The sequence below is a fragment of the Orbicella faveolata genome, unplaced genomic scaffold, assembly GCF_042242905.1.
Source record: "Orbicella faveolata isolate gen_17 unplaced genomic scaffold, um_ofav_v1 contig_35, whole genome shotgun sequence".
NCBI classification, from domain to species: domain Eukaryota; kingdom Metazoa; phylum Cnidaria; class Anthozoa; order Scleractinia; family Merulinidae; genus Orbicella; species Orbicella faveolata.
In genome coordinates, this window is record NW_028301564.1 from 27,148,292 (window position 1) to 27,166,657 (window position 18,366).

At 37.1% G+C, this 18,366-nt stretch overlaps 2 protein-coding genes across 2 annotated transcripts; both read right to left on the minus strand.

The window, feature by feature from the left end:
* Positions 1–1,169: 1,169 nt before the first annotated feature.
* On the minus strand, positions 1,170–14,769 carry LOC110043501 (EGF domain-specific O-linked N-acetylglucosamine transferase-like). The gene is made up of 18 exons (XM_020748960.2): positions 13,632–14,769; positions 13,132–13,328; positions 12,020–12,114; positions 11,193–11,301; positions 10,098–10,198; positions 9,165–9,269; positions 8,409–8,515; positions 7,648–7,751; positions 6,253–6,345; positions 5,564–5,635; positions 4,962–5,048; positions 4,726–4,794; positions 4,397–4,455; positions 4,201–4,228; positions 3,245–3,336; positions 2,605–2,652; positions 2,201–2,255; positions 1,170–1,933 (listed from the first exon to the last, which is right to left on the minus strand). The coding sequence occupies exons 2-18, from the start codon at positions 13,297–13,299 to the stop codon at positions 1,751–1,753; spliced, it is 1,575 nt and encodes a 524-aa protein (XP_020604619.2). The 5' UTR covers positions 13,300–13,328; positions 13,632–14,769; the 3' UTR covers positions 1,170–1,750.
* A 124-nt stretch (positions 14,770–14,893) lies between these two features.
* Positions 14,894–16,881, minus strand: LOC110043503 (uncharacterized). The gene has a single exon (XM_020748965.2). The coding sequence runs from the start codon at positions 16,231–16,233 to the stop codon at positions 15,439–15,441; it is 795 nt and encodes a 264-aa protein (XP_020604624.2). The 5' UTR covers positions 16,234–16,881; the 3' UTR covers positions 14,894–15,438.
* Positions 16,882–18,366: the final 1,485 nt, after the last annotated feature.

Consider the following 18,366-nt stretch of genomic DNA (forward strand, 5'->3'; position numbering starts at 1 on the left):
TCCTGGTTTTAATAAAAGGACAACGCTTTTCATATTTAAATACATGCTTCGACAGTTAAACTTTGTCATCTTCTGTTATTAACTTGTATATTCAAATTCATTCTAGTTGTAACTGATGATGACAGAAACACGTATTTAAATCTGAAAAGGGTTGCCCTTTTTTAAAAAAATTATTAGTAGCCAGCTGCTAACAAGACCGTTTGGTAAAATTCTGTATTCCATAATAAGTCATATCATTCTCGCATTTTGATTGGTTCTTACTTATGATCAATTGGAGCACAGACGCATAGATGACGTCCTTAACCTTTTGTTTGGTTCTTTATTTCAAAACACAGATAGATTGCATGTTGCCGTGCGTGTATTCCGTAACAGATCACAGAAGTCAAAATGTGTAAGAACATCAGTGCCACTCGGCTATGGCCTCATCTGCCACTTTTGTTGTCCTCACCACATTTTTATGTCATTTGTGATCTGTTATGATTACAAATGAAGATTATTCTGCAGTCCGACTGCTAGACTGGAAATGCCAAAGAGGTCTACTAAGAGCGCGATCCGACAGCCATTTGAAAAACACGAAAATTGTGCAGTTCGTATTGCCAGTAAAGGACCGACATTTATCTCCAAAGGACTCTGGAAACAACCGCTTTTTACGTGATGAGTTCGTAAGGACAAACTATCCCAGTATCCTCCGTAAAAGGTACTAGAGTTCGCACCCTTGTACTCATTTTAAACTTTCTATGTCGAGTTCGCCTCCACCTTTTTCCAGTTAGCTCTAAAGTCAATGGATTAAAGAACGAGAAATAAACATGTTTTGAGTGATTTTGTTTCATTATGCCCACTGATCTGGGGTGAGCTTGATAGCTAAAGTAATTGAGTCGATTTAGTTGCGAACTCGCTTGGATGCGAAACCTCCAGTTACCCCGACAAATACTCACAAATCACGCCTGGCAATTGCCTCAAGACAGCGCAAACTACTTCCCCAGCAAGACTCCCATGGATTTGAGGTGAATATGAAGCAAGACACATTTCATGGCTATAAAACAAACGAACCCCTTCATTCTTATCTGCAGCTGCCATGCGAGTTTGACGTGCGGAACTTCGATTTCAAGGGCACTTTTGTACATAAACATGTAATGCACGCAAGCTTTACAACGATGACATAATGCATATTGACTTTTTTTTAATTTCTTTTTTATTTTTACTTTTTTGATCTTTATGAAGCGATAAGTTCTTTAATTATTGTGTAGGCCGACTATCCAGGCAGGGGTTTCATTGACGTTTTCAACAGGAGGGCTACTGGTTTTCATAGGCGGGCAAAACTATTAGAACTGAATTTCTTTGAAAGAACAACCTTCCGCTAAATGGTCACACTAGCCGGGCAAAAATGTCCTCAAAGCCAGTCAATTTGCACGGTGACCAGCCCTCAATGAAACCCCTGTCCAGGGGCGAATTTAGGGGCGGTGGATTAGGTGCCTAGCCAACCCCGTTTTGGAGAAGCAAAAAATTAAAAATATAAATATAAAAAGATTGTGAATATCATGATAGAAATTCGTTAACGCACAACCCTTTTCGTACCTCATCAGTTCAAAAGATGCCCGACTTAAATATTGACACGTAATTCCAACTTGATGCTGTGCATGTATTGATCAGGAATCCACAGGTTTGTCAGTGTCAAAACTGCTATTGGTGCTACGCTGGTGTCAGTTTAGTGATTGACTGATCGACGAGCTGACAAAACCATATGCTATCTTTAAAGTTCGTCTTTAGACTTGCTTGCTTGTTTCTCTGAATTGGTACTGCTATTGATGTTCAATAGTTTCTGTCGGCTTTCTTTCACAGTATCAGCTGCCTTGTAAACTAACCTCATGAACTCGTCTACATTAAAAGCATAGTTTGTAAACTTAGCATGGGCACCTAAAGTAGGATGATGGCCCTGTTAACACAAAGACAAAGATAAATTACAGTTAAGTAGTTATCTTATTTTACAGTTTTAAGACTTGGCACTAACTATTATTTCAAACCACAATAAACAGCCACATCTTTCACAACAAATTGATTTCAGGTGAAGAATTTATCTCTGTCAGCAGGAAGATTCCTCTGATGATAAGCTAAGGGGAGATAGTCATACCGCACTAAAGCAACAGCTGGGAAATTTTTACTAGCACCCTGCTGGACCACCGAGCTACAACGGAGCAATTACCTCATCTTCTGGGTAAAGCTTTTCCTTGTGTTCCCAAGTGATGTAGTTGACACCCCTGAAATTAAAATAATCAAAAAAAAAAAAAGACAATGACAGACATACTGATAATGACAATGACAATGACATTGAGAATGAGAACGATAATGATGATGATGATGACGATGATGATAATGATGATGACGATGATAGCAATAGTGATAGTGATAATGGCAATGGCAATGGCAGTGATAGTAATAAAAATAATAATAAACAAAATCAAAGATAAAAAAATACACTCACATGAGTCTAAGTGCTACCAGTACAAACCGTCTTTAGGATCAATCATCAATATTGTTACTACAGACTGTTGAAAAAGACTGTGACTTATACATTATTCTGTACTACAATACAGGTACTCGGCTTACCTTAGTCTTGCCAAATCACTGTAACAGGCTGGGTCTTCTGTGTTATAACTACAGAAATGACAATTAAAACTTTGAGAAACAACGTATTTTACAAAGGTTGGAGATAATGAGAAACTCATAGTACGTATGTGCATTTGTATAGTGCAGAAGCATCCAGTTTCACACTAGTGCCCAGCCGTTTCCATGTTATCAAATCACAAATGCTGTTGTCTGTGGGGATTGTGGCTCAAATTTCAAAATTTCAAAACTCTCCATAAGACCTTTGCATGCATGGCTTATTTATTTTATCATTAACTTTACATGTACCTGTAAGTACCCATAGGTTAATTGGATCATTCCATTATGGCCCTGGAGAAGTGTCTTCTTATTTTTGTTAGCTGCACACTTAAAATTATTTGGAATTATGAGCCTAATGGCTCAAGCATTTTCTCCAAAGAATGCATATCTGGATGTTGAATTTAAGTCAATAAAATAATTATATAATAATTACAAAAAAAGAGTAAGAGTTAGTTTGCCAATAATGGTCTGATCACTGCTAAATTACAAGTCTGTCTTACAATGCATCACAAAGGCATATTTTGCAAGAGTGGTTAGTAAAGATTATAATTATCATAAATGTTGTATGTAATAAATCACTTACAGTTCAATCAAGACGGCCCAGTCTGGTAAAAACAATGCATGTGTGAGTCCTGCTCCATGCATGCCAATAAATATGTCAGAATTATGCGTTATCTGGTGCGAAAAAAAGTTAATAATTTATTACTTAGCCAGTTACTTTAAAAGCACTAGCTGATAAGCAAAAAAAAAAAAATTGTGACTGCTGTGGGACTCTGGTTAAAGTGGTTTTCAAGTCCTGGCTGGTGTCATTGTGTTGTGTTCTTGGGGAAGAAGCAGCACTCTCACTCTCTCTTTCCACCAAGGATATAAACAGTGGACTAATATCTCATACAGGGGATAGGGAGAAGGGGGAAGGGGGAAGGAGAAAGGGGGAAAGGGGGAAAGGGGGAATGGGGAAGTGGGAAAGGGGGGAAAGGGGGGAAAGGGGGGAAAGGGGGGAAAGGGGGGAAAGGGGGGAAAGGGGGGAAAGGGGGGAAAGGGGAGAAAGGGGGGAAAGGGGGGAAAGGGGGAAAGGGGGAAAGGGGGAAAGGGGGAAAGGGGGAAAGGGGGAAAGGGGGAAAGGGGGAAAGGGGCAAGGGAAAAGGGGCAAGGGAGAATGGGGAAGGGGGAGGCAGAATAGCAATACTCTAAGTTGACCACTAATGCTATAAGAGCCAGAGTAAAGCATTGGCCAGCCTTAACTTTTCTTCTATATTTTGACTGTAGTACTCTACAATGATTAACAATGACAATGACAATGACAATGACAATGACAATGACAATAATAATGACATTGGTTATAATGGTGATGATGAAGGTGACGATGGCAATGGTAATAATAGGAATATATGTAATTACTTAATAAGTGAAAGAGCTGAAAGTTCTACACTTTTTATCCAGACCAAAATTTTGGTCAAACACTGAACATGTACAGTACTTTACTCTACATTTAAATTCCTCTTCTGTTAAAAAATTAATCCTTTCTGTCAATGTACATACCTTCAATTGCTCCAAAAATGGCATTTTCCTACAATAAACAAAAATAATCTAGAATTATCCAATAATTATTATAAAATAATGTTCAATTGCATGAAGTAAACATTGTACACTGCAACTTGACTATATATTTATTAGCTAGTTAATATGTGATATCACATAATTATTCATTTAAATGAGTGATAAATAAATGTCTTACCAAGTATAATCAACAACTTTCACTTTAAACATTGGGACACTCATCATTGCTCCCACTAGCTGTATGTTAATAATAATATTATCACTAATATCAGAACCAATATAAAAAATTATTACAACATACACAACATTGACAATAATTTTATAAATAATAAATTAAGATATAAATTGAAAATGAAACCCTTTCCTTGAACCTCCAAGGGAAACTAAAATAGTTTTTTCTAAAAACAACAAAAATACTATAGTCCGTGAAATAATTATCACTAAATGTAACAATCTTTTCCTCATCCAAATATAATAATTAATATGTAAAATGTTTCCACATAATACCTCATCTTGATTAAGAATTCTGCGGTACTTGGTGCTCCGTTGTAAAAGTGTTATTCGAAATTCTTCATCCTAAGAAATTAAAACATAGCACCAAACAGTTAATACTAACAATAATACTAAATTTGTTCAATGCTTTTGTGATCATCATGAAATGATTTTTTTTTTTTTTAAAGGAATAAAATTATTACTGTTCTACAGCCAAGCTGAAGGCTATATACCCATGGCCACGGACTTACACTGTGATTTTCTTGTGTTATACCAAGTCGGTGTAGAGTATGCTCTGTGAAAGCTTTGAAGAGTCCACTTCCAACACAACTTGGAACCTGGAAAAACGACACCTCAGTTAACATCTACATGTATTTTAAATAAATGCACATCACAGTAACTGCAATCGGTCAGGACTTTATCAAACTAAGTGAGGTGAATAACGGACATGTTCACCACACTTATTGTTACTTGAATCAGCAAATTCATGACTCAATGATTAAAGTGAACTTCAAATTAACGAAATAATAAACATCACGGTCTTTTCTGTGAAGTTTTAGAATACCCTGTCAAATGTAATAACTTTTATCACAAATGTCTTAAAACACCTCTAGTTGCAGTCATTTTGGGTAGAAATACGTAGTTTTAGAACAGTTTGCTAACAACACAATCATGGTAAGTGAATGAAAAATATATCTAACTTTAACCAATCAACCTAAACTTGTTCATCGGGAGCAGAGCAGAAAGGCTATTCAAATAATCACTTGGACTGGAATTAGATGGCAATTACAATATTGATTAGATAACTCATTAAAAAAAACTACCAATTGAAAATGTCAGCTGTAATAATTACCAATGGCATGTTGTAGTAAAGACCACGGATCATTCTTGGATTGAAAGAGAACACTGCATCTTTAAAACAAATCTAAAATGGCAAGGATTACTAACAGTTAAAAAGTGTCACATATTGTTCACCTACAATCTGCAACATTTCAAATGATAACAATTACTATCGATTCCAAAAGCATTCCTCTTTAACAATAAATTTACAAATATGACTAAATTTATGGAAACTGTGTCAAATTTGGAGGAAAACTTTTGTGCCTGCCTGCTGGCAATAGCTGGCAGGGACGCCTTTGCGGTGCTTGAAAAGCCACGGGGGTTTCTGTCAAGGAGGGTTGGGGGAAGACCTTCCACTAGTGCCTGGCTACCAGCTGATAACAGGTGGGGCTGCCAGGCTCTAACCCCAGGGGGTGGGATGGGTCACAGAGCGAGGCATTTTCGTCAGTTAAAATGCGCATTTTCTTTGCAGGACATCCTTGGCCAGCAATGCCCTGCAGCCTTAGAGGCCAGCAGGCAGCCAGCCAACCAGACACAAGCAAGGTGGGTGAGTGGGCTGTGTGTTGACAGACTGCCTGTTGATGATTGAGTGAAAAAGCCTGTGTATTTTCTTGGAAAAGCGTCAGGGTGGTTGTGTTGACATTAGCAAGGTTTTTATAAATCCAGACATATACACATGTCCATTAATCATTGTTAACTTACACGCTTTCCAGTGTACTCATTTAATCGAATGATAGGGTGCTTTGTGAATGCCTTCCATGTGTCTGAGAAGAAATCCCGATAGGGTAGGGAGCTCTGCAGTACAACAAGATTATTATTGAACATGATTAACCAATTTGACTCAGAATCAAAGCAGGTGAATGCTACTGTACATGTATAATATTGGTAACAAAATTATCTTACTATAATTTACTTTTAATTATAGACTATTAGGGTCCTATTCCAAATTAAAAACTAGAGATGTCCCTGGATAAATTTATTTAATACTAGTAAATAAATAAACAGATAAAAACATCACTATTTATACATGTATGTCAGTTAATTAAGTCAATGCTGGTTAGAATCATGTTCTTGTTTTCTAGGCAAAATGCCAGAAAAAAGAGACATTACATGTAAAAATAAGCAATAATAATCAGTCAACAAATGTCTGACACAGACAGCATACACTGTAGTTATCTTCAAGCCAAAGACAGTCTGACTTGCCAACAGACTTAAAAGGGAAATTCATATTATTATTCACAGTGATAATGCTACGATAGGTGCAAAAAAAAATACTTCCTACTGTATTATATTGTCCTTGCTGAATACACGCTCTGTAGTACATGTACTTATTGCACATGCATACCTACACTAGATACATTTCTCACACTAATCCAAGTATAAACAGCTTTTTTTCAATGATCTAGTTTATTGAGAATTGGATCATTGGATAATGTGATTCAAAAGTTTTCTTTTTTTCTTTCTTTTTTTTAAAAATAAAACCCTTTATCTTATTTATTCACTGAAAAAAGGTAACATACGACACAACTTCAAAACAAAAAAAAAAAAAAAGAAAGAAAAAGAAATTACAAAAAATTAAAATGTAACAACTTGCAAAAAACATAACTAGTGAAAAAAGCTAACGGAAAAGATGTACGAATTATGGTCTTATAAACAATCACAAGAATCAAACAAAACAAAAGTGCTTTAAAGAGTAACAAGGTCTCGAATCTTCTTTTTGTCTATCCCAAGCTTGTTTTTTTAAAAATTTGAGATTGGAGGTAAAACAGAAGGGGTCTTCATTTTTTGCACAAATATAGATGTAATTTCTGGTCAAGAGTTTTCATTAGCTTAGCCATCATGGGTTATTAGCCTGATTACACCATGATGCCTGCTCTACAAATACATGGTAAGCATACAGGTGATTTTTTGGGCTTTTTATTTTTATTTTAGTTTAGTTTTCAATATTTCGAGGGGCGTTTTTAATCAAACAATATTATTATTCCACTCACACTTGTTGGGTGTGAGATGATTATGGCCAACTTGGCACTACACACCTCGTTGAATATCTTCCATCTCATATAGTTAAGTAACTGTCTACATAATTGTGCAGCTTACCGTGTCCCACATGAGGATATTGATGTCGGTGTCAAAACTCCCATTCATGTGCTGAGTGACATAGAGGTTAACAAAGTCACAAAAGTGGTGATACAAGTTGGTGCCTGAAATCAATTATACAGTGTACAGACCCTTTAATTACTCCCTTACAGTTCCAAGGTCAATAGCAAAATAATTATTATCATGGAACAGTTTTCAATCACTAAAAGAAACACACAGTTCAGACATGTGGTCAAACCAATCAAAACTCAAAGTAAATCATGTATAGTGTATGTGTAGCTGATGCAAGGTGTGGGAGAACGTGTGTGAGTGACAACTACAATTGGGTTTGGTTTTACTTTTAATCGGATGAGAAGGTGCTGTGATTTTTTTAGGCCAATTGCACAGCATAGCAATGACAGCAGAATATTTCTTTTAATCAATGACTGATGACCCTCCATACAAAAACATGTCTTATCCACAAAAGCTTTTTCACAGGGTTTGAGGTCACTCTGAAACCCTTTGGAAACCTGTTAGAAACCCTTTTGAAATACTTTGAAACCCTTAACCCTTTAGAAACCCTTTTCAGAAATTCTTTTGAAAGGCTTTGAAACCCTTTAGAAACTTGGAAACACTTTGGAAACTCCTTAATACATCTCAGAAACCCTTCACTGATCTCCATCTTAAAATCATTTATAAGATAGCCATCACTGCACTTGAAGCAGCTAGATATACACTGTCAGTAACTATAAAATAAACATATCTGTATAAAATGTGCACACCTGCATCCAATTTCATAAAAATTGTTGGTCTGTTTACTATCACATCACAGCGTCCAGCCTGTATAGGTTGAACAGGAAGAGATGTGTAATGCTCTAGTTCAGCAAACCTGATTAGCAAAGAACTGAATATAAGTTACCATGTTGTGTTACCATAACAATTGTGTGGATCAATTGTGTGCTAAAGGCATCCACGGTCCAAGTGTCAAATGACACCTGGATCGATACCCTCAATCGATACCCGCAATCAACCCTCAAACGATACTCTATCAAAACTCCGTCAACACACGTTTGACATTCAATGGACACTTGATCGACATCATCTTGTGACAGCAGTCACAAACTGACAGAACAATTTACAAAATGATGGGCAAATAACCTATAGTGAGCTGGTTAACATTGCCATACATGTACTCTAGTCCTAGACCTTAATATTCATACAGTCTGGAGCTACACTGCAATATCCTTATACTGTACAATGGTGGATTATTCTTAAAAACATCTTAATCAATGTTATTACAGTGTAGTTATGTGCAGTTAGAAGAAATATTAATATCCATCCCAATGAGAGTAATTGAAATTTTCGAGGGGAACTGGTTTAAAATGCGGAAGTAAAACGTCAACAAAGGAAAGTGTGAAGCTACTTGGAATGGACTGGTGAATGGATGGGCGAGCTCACCTTCTGCAGGCCTGAGGGGTATAAAATTAACAGGACAATTTTACAGAACAAAACTGTTTGGAAGAGTGCTTTCAACTCACCATGACTGAAGAGGACTTTTGTTTTCACCCTGATTCTTGTGTAAATCTTTCTTAAAATGACAGTGGCCTCCAACTTCACCTTCTTTGAAAACATCTTCACGAAATCTGTTCAAGATAAAAAAAGGATGTAGCATATCGTCCTCACATCAGTCAAGCTTTGTTAGTGGCTTTACAGGAGATACATCATTGTTTTCACCTCTTGGAAAGTTTAGCCTAAATTTTTCAAGTTCGTGGTTTGACACCTGTTGAACACGAATGCTGAATTTTAATTTTTCTCTCTTAATTAACCATTTACTGACAAATATTTCCTCAATGCATGAAATTCAATTTTACTTTCATCACGGAAAAGCCCCATGAGCTACTGAACTGACAGGTGTTTTTCATGCAAAACCTGTCCTCTATCCAGATTTAAAAGGCGCACAGTGTATTTAGGAATTTAAATTGTTGTAAACATTGACTTTTGAGGAGAGAGAAAAACTGTAAAAAAAAATTTAAACAATTGAAAAATAAAAAACAGACTGTACATATTGTGCAGGCTGCCAGATCAAACTTAACCCCACATTGGTCAGAACCAGTTTTTTTTCAGTTTTTTCTAGTTTTTTTTTTCCATGACTGTGTCATTCCTGTACCCCATTTGCAGGGGTTTCTTAAGGGCTGGGCACTGGGCAAATTGACCAGCTGTAAGGACGTTTTTGCCCAGCTGGTTTGACCATCTAGAGAAAAGCTTTTCTTACAGAGAAGTTCAGTTAAAAACTGGTTTGGCCATCTGTGAAAACCAGTTGCCCACCAGCCCGAAAATATTAATAAAACCCCTGCATCTGCAGGAAAGTACTGCAACACCAGCACTGGACAAATGCTAGCTTGATACAAGCCTTTACAATTTCAAGTAAATGTTCAATGATACTATTGCACTGAACCCTTCAAAGGACACACCTGTTATTACTAGCATCAAAGTGGAAGCTTTTTAAATCAAAGTATATGTTTGTGGCCTGGCAATACCAGAGATTTGTTGTGCATGTCAGTGAGGAATCGCCCTTGGAATAAAATGAAAAAATTATAAGACAAAATAATGATAAGCAGAGGTGCTAGATGTGAGTGATTAGTAAAGCGTGGTAAAACTTAATTATTAATTACAATGTATCATTAAGGATTAATTTGTTGCACAGCATATTAAAGTAGATGCAAGATGTAAAAAACTGCAAACTGTAATCGTAACTATGGTCCTATGGTGTAATCATAATTATGCTGCTTAAGTGGCAACACAGCGACACTGTTCAATCATATACCACTAACTTGAAAAAGTGTAATTATCATATTCAAATTCAGTAAATTGTCCTTTATTTATACATTAATCAAGTTATAATTTCTCTCTTTATTGAGAAGAAATCTGGGATGATGGTAAACTCTCTGGTACCTAGTAGAAAATACTGGGTCTCAGAAACCTTTCATCTGATCTTGAAATCTCAGAAACCATTTCAATGAGCCAGTCTCATAGTATCTTTCTTCCATCTCAGAATCTAAAATCCCTTTAGGCCCTGTCCACACTAATGCCGGAGAATTAAAAAAATGGCATTTTCACTCTAAAGTGCATCAAATGTTTTCAGTCCACACAGTGGCAGAGAAATTTGAAATGCAGCAATAATTGGTTGTTTTGGATTATTCTGTGTTTGAGGAAACCTCAGTCAGGGAAATCTCATGATTAACGTGACCTCGTTGTTTTCAGAAAGTGGACTGTTTTCAGTGTTTTTCCACCAACCCTAAAATGCGACGCTGACATTTCCATATTCCTCCATTTGAAGAGCGTTTTTAAAAAGCTCTGTCTTCCTGTCAGATTAGTGTGGACAGTATGCCTAACCATAGAAATAAAGCTGACTGTATAATTTTCAAATTTCTCTGGCGTAGAGTGGACAGGTCTCAGTCTCAGGTTTTCAAAGAGGGGTTTTAGCTTCTTAGCATGGACTGGTCAAAAACTGGTCCCAGATTTCTTCCTGTTTCTAAAGTGGCATTTAATTTCACAATTGGCTATACCATTTTCTTGGGCTGACATAGCTCTATAACCTGGTCCTTCATTTTCTTAATGTAACCAAAATCTCCTTGTTTCCAAAATAACTGGACTTGGTCCTCTAAAGTCTTGGCCCTAAAAAAGAATAGAAAAATAAAGAAAAAGCAACAAAATATCAGGTAAATTGAGAAATTAACAAAGATTTATATCATTTTTCACAGTTCTCCAAACACTGATACTCCTGAAAACAAAAAGGGAATCATGAATTTTTTACAACCAACTGTCAAAATAAATTGAGTCTATCGAAATGTTGAAAATAAAGTGTTCCAGTTGTTTTTAAGTCAGCTAGTGTAATGTAAGTAGACTTAAAATGAAGAAACCACAGAATAAAAGGTACACAGTTCAGGTTGTGTTCAGTACATGGCTCTCGAGCATGAGGCCAATCTATGTACTTCATGTATGAGTAATGAAATGCCACTCATGGCCCGATTAGAACTACAACGAGTAATATACAATATGAAGTATTAGTCAAGAAAACAGTCCTAAGAAAATATGCGCGCTGTTGGTTCAAAATCATGTTTCTATAACTTGATAGAAACACAGACCTAGCACAAGCTTATGACATAATGATAGCACGAACATGCTGTGGAAACTCTCGCCTATGGCTCATGTTCCCATAGCATTTCTCGTTCTCCCAAACTTCCGCTCATGTTTCTACAACAAGACAGAAACACGGTACATGTTTTCTATTTCTTAAACAGTGCACATGCCACTAGCAGAATTTGGTCAAAGTCCTGAAACAAATCTACAGGTACTGAGACTACAATTATTTTGTGCCAGAAAGAGTACATACCACGCTTTTTGATGATGGATACAATATGGTCTGGAAAACTGATTGTCAGAATCACAATCGTCTTCATATCCCCAACATAATTTAGAACTGCGATCCTTAATAGCAACAAAAAACATAACAGCTTATTATTTTTATTCATATACACAATCTTCTCTAATAATAATAATAATAACTTGAACCTTTCCTATACAGAAAAGTTGAGGTCTGACAAATTACAAATCTAAGCAAACTTAAACAACATGCATTTGACCTGCATGTATCTGAGGCTGAAATTCAGTACAATAAATTTTACTATAAGAATCTCGTAGTTGTTTTTGACAAAGACAAATATGCCCAATATGAAATGGTATCATTAAAAATTTGGTAAGGAATGAGACACTGGCTAAGAAACGCTGGCAAATGAACACGCTCGCGAATGACCATGGGTGATACATGGGATACGTAAACATCAACCAGAAATCGATTTTTCCATGGTAGTTCCTGTCTCTCCCCAGTTTTGCTCAAGCCAGTATTTGAATTTGGAAAACTTTCTTCTTGATGCATGTAGTCGTCAAAAAACAACTTCATTTTAATCACTTCTATGACTTCTGGCTGATGTGTCATGTGCCTGTCTAACACCAACGCATTCATTTGCCAGCTTATCTTTGTTACTTTCATTGCTTACTTTTCTAAAACTATGGGTATGAATACCATACTTGATGATATTCCAATTCTGTACTTGATTTTCCATAAGCAAAACCTACACTTATAATCAAAGGGTAAGAGAATCAGAAATCTCTAATGCATTTGCCACCTTGGAAATCTCAGGGAAGCTACATTTATTTGTGAACTTGAATCAGTCCCACTGATAGTTCTGGACTTTTTACATTTTCTTTTTACCATTGATTTTATAGGGGGTCAATAGGGGGGCAGCTCAGTAGGGGAACAGTACAGTCATGTAGGTGATCAGTGTTTTGTCAAAACCCCGAAAAAGCTGTGGAAACACTTGCCTGCCGGCTCCTGTTCCCACAGCATATCTCGTTCTCTCAAACTTCCACTTGTGTTTCTATACATAGTTACTCGATAGAAACACGGTACATGTTTTCTGTTTGTTAATTATTAATTTCAGTTACCTGACAAGCCCCATTCTTGCAGAATCCTTGACTGTGGTTTTTGCTCCCCGTGAAATATGGAATGTGACTTTGTGGAATATTTAGGTTCTGGATTTTCCAGTGCATAGCACCTTCGTGCAAGTCCAGAAACAGACAGCACATAAAAACAATTGTTACAACGACCTTCATCTTACCAAGTTATCAAATCATGGCTGTCACTGAAAAAAAAAAGTCGTTTCCACGTAGTTGTTTTTTCCTTGCCGATGAGGCAGCTAAGCTTAAAATAATCACTTATCAATAAGATTTCAGCTTAAGCTTTTAACATGAATGGGCTACATGTACAAGTTAGAGTAGCAATATTATTTAAGCTAAGCTTAAATAATAATTATTGCTACTACTACTTCCTATAAGACATGCATTTAGTTATAGGACGCTTTATAAACTTTCAGGGTTGTCTACTCAAATGTAGGGGTCGTATATTGCAACTATGCATAACGAAACTATTTATCATACACTTTTACCTCTACCCTTGTCGACAGAAATTGTTGCGATATCATTCAATCCAATATTTAACAGCTAGTCGAGTCGACTAGCCAGTATATGCACAAACCGTCCGCCATTTTAGTTGTCGACCCCGCGTGTGGAACCGTAGAAAACTGGGACCTAATCTATTTAGCAGCCTGGCCTCTCCCAAAAAAATATAGATCCGCAATGTGTACATGATTGGTATAAAAGGAAAAGATAAACAACCAGAAGAATATCACCTAGTCTAGGTGATATGTTTCTGAAACAACTTATGCATGATCTAACACATCTTTCTTTTTATGAAATGGAGAAAAAATCAAGTATTTTTTATTTATTATTTTTTTTACCCTAGAAGTGAATTTATTCGATTTGTCATGCCTTACAACAATTGTGATTAATCTTTATGTGACGCTTGTAGATGCATTCTGATTGGCTAGGTGCGATGAAACTCAGTTTGGAACAAATCAAGTATCATCATGACATTGTATATTTTTATAAAAGAGTGTCTATATCCCTATGGGCTCCAGCTGATAGCTACATGTCAATTTACATTTGGGACATGCCAGAAATTATGCTATTCGAAAATTTAAATGGCTGTATAATAACAATTTAACAATATAAATTTATAGAGCAAAAAAAAAAAAAAAAAAACCAATTTCATTTAAATGATCAAACTGTGTTTTACCAAAACTCTGTCCATACAAAAATACTGATAATTTTTTAAACTAGTAAAACCTGTTTCGCATAGATTAACGTAGCTAGACATATAAATCAAAATAAAACTTATATTAGATTAAAAGCATGTTAAAAATAGCTTAATTAAAAAGCATTTAGAGACATTTTTAATGTAAGTTCATCTGGCAAGTTGGTTCCACAAAAATGGGGCTGCTAGTGAAAAGCTAAGGTCCAACCTTACAGTAAGTTCCTGTGGCCTATTCTCTGCGGAAACTTGGTTTGAAAAGGCTCTAACTATTACCCAGTGAGTCTAAAATATGATTTACCCTTGGGCACAGGTTTAAGACACCATATTTATTATTATTCACATGAGACTCAAACACCATTATGGCTTATAAACTGCTGTATTATAATGACTACTATGCTCAAATTATGTTTATTTATATGAATTAATTCATGGAGTCATCTATCCTCAAAGGGGTACTGGGTTGAGGCAAGGGAAAGTTGAGACTAGCAGGGAAAGTGAACACTTTTTGCCTCTTGACTGTTTGAATTGAATGCCACAACCATAAATGCAAACAAGTTTTTAAAATCCATTTTTTTATTCTCTGATCAGGAAATATTATTTTACATTTTTTGCCTGTTTCTAACATAATGGTTTATACAAAATTATATGACTTATTTATTCTTAGCATTTTTTTCAAGTGTCCCATTTTGCAAGGAAATCACCACAAAAGCAGGGACCACAGAGGGGGACCAGGGCTGGTAGGGCTTAAGCCCTCCCAGTTTTTTGTTATATCGAGGTTGCAAATATGATGACATGTAGATACATGATAAATGGCAGAACCCTAATGCTTGCCCAAATTTTTTAGTCCTTCCACTTAAAATGGTCTCTGCAGTCCCTTAATAGGGCTACTCAGCTATTAGTAGTTTTATTTAGCTGACAAATTTTTAACCATGTTGAAATAAAGATTATCTATCTATCTACTCCTAGTCAGTTCCAAATCATGTTAAGATTCATAGTAAACTGTAGTGATTCTTCATGAACTCTAAACTACAAATAATGATGTGTAGAATATTCCTCATCAAAAGCAGTAAGCTATTTAGGGGTTGATATGGATACCCCGACTAGGGATAACCTCCTGGCGGTGGATAGTATCCCCCTTGTGGTGGATAGTGCTGGCCCTGATGTGGGGCAGGTCCAAACATATCACTCATTCCCTTCATCATTGCACCAGCTGTAGCATCCATCATCCCCTGCATTGCACCCATAGCACCACCAGGAAACTGACTTGTGGGAGGTGGCACTGTACCAGTAGGATACTGTGGCGGGGCCATCCCTTGGCCTGCTGGTGCATAGGGGGGCTGTCCTGGAGGACACATCCCCCCGTATGGTCCTGCTCCAGGATAAGGGCTTTGTCCCGGGTAAGGTGACGGTCCTGGATACGGTGCTGGTGAGGGGTAACCTCCGGCTTGGGGAACCATCCCAGGGAAACCCCCGGGCGGAGGTCCAGCACCCGGGTAAACCCCTGGTCCTGGTTGCGATCGATTCATCAGTATTTCTCTGGCTCGATTCCTGTCCCTTGCAAACCTGAGCGCGCTATCCAAAGCGCCCAAGTTATTGTCAGTGATATGGTAAGCAATAACTTCCAAGGCTTTTATTTTCGATTTATCGAACGAGAAACCTCGCAATATGGTCGCCGCTTGCTCGCATGTCATGCTGTACATCCGCGGAGCACAAACCTCGACAGCTTTTTCTTTGTCACCATCAAAGGAAAACTCGGGAAGAAGTTGAGCGACTTGCTCGGCAGATAGATTTCCATAAGAACAGGCGAGGGTCGACTTCAACGCGTCTAACTTCTCGTTCTTGAAGTTTCGCTCCTTCACGGCACGCCTGATATTTTCAAAGCTGCTTGGATCCATCTTTCAGTTACCTTCAGCAAGGCAGGCAGAATTTCGAAATGCGGCACTCCTGGACTGGTGACGTAGGGAATCGAATACGCGGAAATTGCGTGACCATCAGAGCGGAGAGGAGGAGCGTGAGTTAAATTGCAGTTTCAAAAGAACCGTTTATATCCATATTAGACTCACACATCAGTCGTTCACACTGTGCAACTGTTTAAAAAGAACAGCTTATACCCAAAGCGGCAACCAGATACTGGTTGCCGCATTTTACCGGTTTTTCATTTCCCCTTATTTTGTGGTTTTTAGTCCTTGTCACGCAATTCATAAAGTTCCGCTTCAGTTTCCGCGCGGCCAAAATTTGGAACGGGGACCCTTGTGACGAGGAAAAACAACTCAGTTTGTTACCTGATCTTCGTCAGAATTCACCAAGGAATGTATTAGCAAGCAACAAATGATCACTTTTGGAAAATATATGTATGTTTAATTCCTGGAAAATTATATTTCGTACTCACGCACTAATGCGTAATGGAACCCTTGTATTTCTGCTTTCTTCAGCGGGAGGGAGAAGGGTGTGAGCGGGGCGTGTGTTCTGCTCGGTTGTGTACTGTTTTAGCCTTTTATTTGTACATAACTGACAAGATTCAGTGTTCGAAGTACTTGGCAGAATTGCAAAGCACTCTTAATCTCCGTCAGAAGTAATTCTTTCAAGACCCTTCAAACACACGCTCAAAAAATTTCAAGAGCACCTGAATATCAAGACAGAAAATCTATCAAATTCACCTACATATATAGACGACACAAACGCAGATGCCCATGAAATTCGTTTCATATTTACAACAAAATTTTCAAACAAGGCTAAAAATGTTTAAAGACTTTAGACTTTGTTAGTCTTAAACATTTTAAGCCTTGTTACAAATTTAGTTACAAACGCATATGATTACACTGTCTTATTTCCTGAAGGCTTCAAAAGCCAAGAATTCTCGTAGGATCGTGCCAAGAAGTATTATATTTTGTTAGCTTTATAGTACATTATATACATTACAATAGCTTGGCTCCAGTAAATACAGCTATTATTATAACCTTACTTAACAATTGTCTAAATAATGTTTATTTCTATTCAATAAATATGAATAATATTTTATCATTCAAGTGTTACTTCCTTTGCTATAAAACAGTCTACCCTGATTTTATCAGGAAGCCAACCATCTTGGGAGATAACCATGGGCTCTTTTAATATATTGTGACTTTTGATATAAGACTTTACTGGCAGCAGTTAGATTCATGTTATGACAATCTTTTCCGCGAGTCAAAAACTAGAAGCTGTTGAGCTATTTAGATTGCTGCAGTGTACAAAACATGGAATAGTTCACCGTCCACTCTTGTCGGGCGTTCATCACGAGCTATGGTTTACGAATGCTGCGATTTGCGACTGGAGAAACTCATGAAGTTTAACTGCACTTCATATTTGCCAAATTCCCTTTGATTTACTTTGCACTAGCAAAATATTGAAAACTTCAAGTGCGGAATACAGTTAGAGAGAGACGATTCTGTTTAAGGTCATTAAAACAGCTTCTCCTGCACAGAATGTAGGTCGTTGCGCACCCAAGTCGATAAGCCAGTTAACCCTCAAGAAAAGACTATTAGCCCCCAACCCGACTCGATTGGTCGTCAAATAACACTTGTCCTTTACTTTAAACCATATTTAAACTCAGTAAATTATTCTCGCCAATACGACAAAGGTGGCCACTATTATCGAGGGCGTAATATTGAAAGGTAATTTGTGTTGGTCAATTTTATGTACCTTGATTGTGGTTCTGTTGTGATGACTGAGCGGTATGTTCTGAATTCGTGTGCTCGGCTGTTCGTTGGGGCATCTGTACAGAAAGCATAATTTAGCTTAAAAGGAAACTCTTATTTGGGAGCTAATCGACTTCTGTATGAGGGCTAACAGGCTAAGGGCTTATAGTGTTGGGGTAAAACTGACCGGATACCTCTGTGCATCTTCACTTATTGCGGTTTAGGAGAAAATAAAATGTAGTGTTTTTTTAATTATAAAGTTGGCTTGCACCAAAATGTCACATTTTCTTTTAAAAAATCGTTTGACGATATATTTGTGAGTATAGTGAAATCCTGCTTATTCCAACCTCCAAG

What these genes read in the sequence shown, in the direction of transcription:
- LOC110043503 (XM_020748965.2), bottom strand. Translation starts at nt 16,233, where the DNA reads ATGGATCCAAGCAGCTTTGAAAATATCAGGCGTGCCGTGAAGGAGCGA.
- LOC110043501 (XM_020748960.2), bottom strand. Translation starts at nt 13,299, where the DNA reads ATGAAGGTCGTTGTAACAATTGTTTTTATGTGCTGTCTGTTTCTGGAC. An exon ending in TATGTCAGCCCAAGAAAATG is followed by an intron (nt 10,199 to 11,192) that starts GTATAGCCAATT and finishes TTTTATTCCAAG; the next exon opens with GGCGATTCCTCACTGACATG. An exon ending in ATGAGTACACTGGAAAGCGT is followed by an intron (nt 5,636 to 6,252) that starts GTAAGTTAACAA and finishes TTGCCATTTTAG; the next exon opens with ATTTGTTTTAAAGATGCAGT.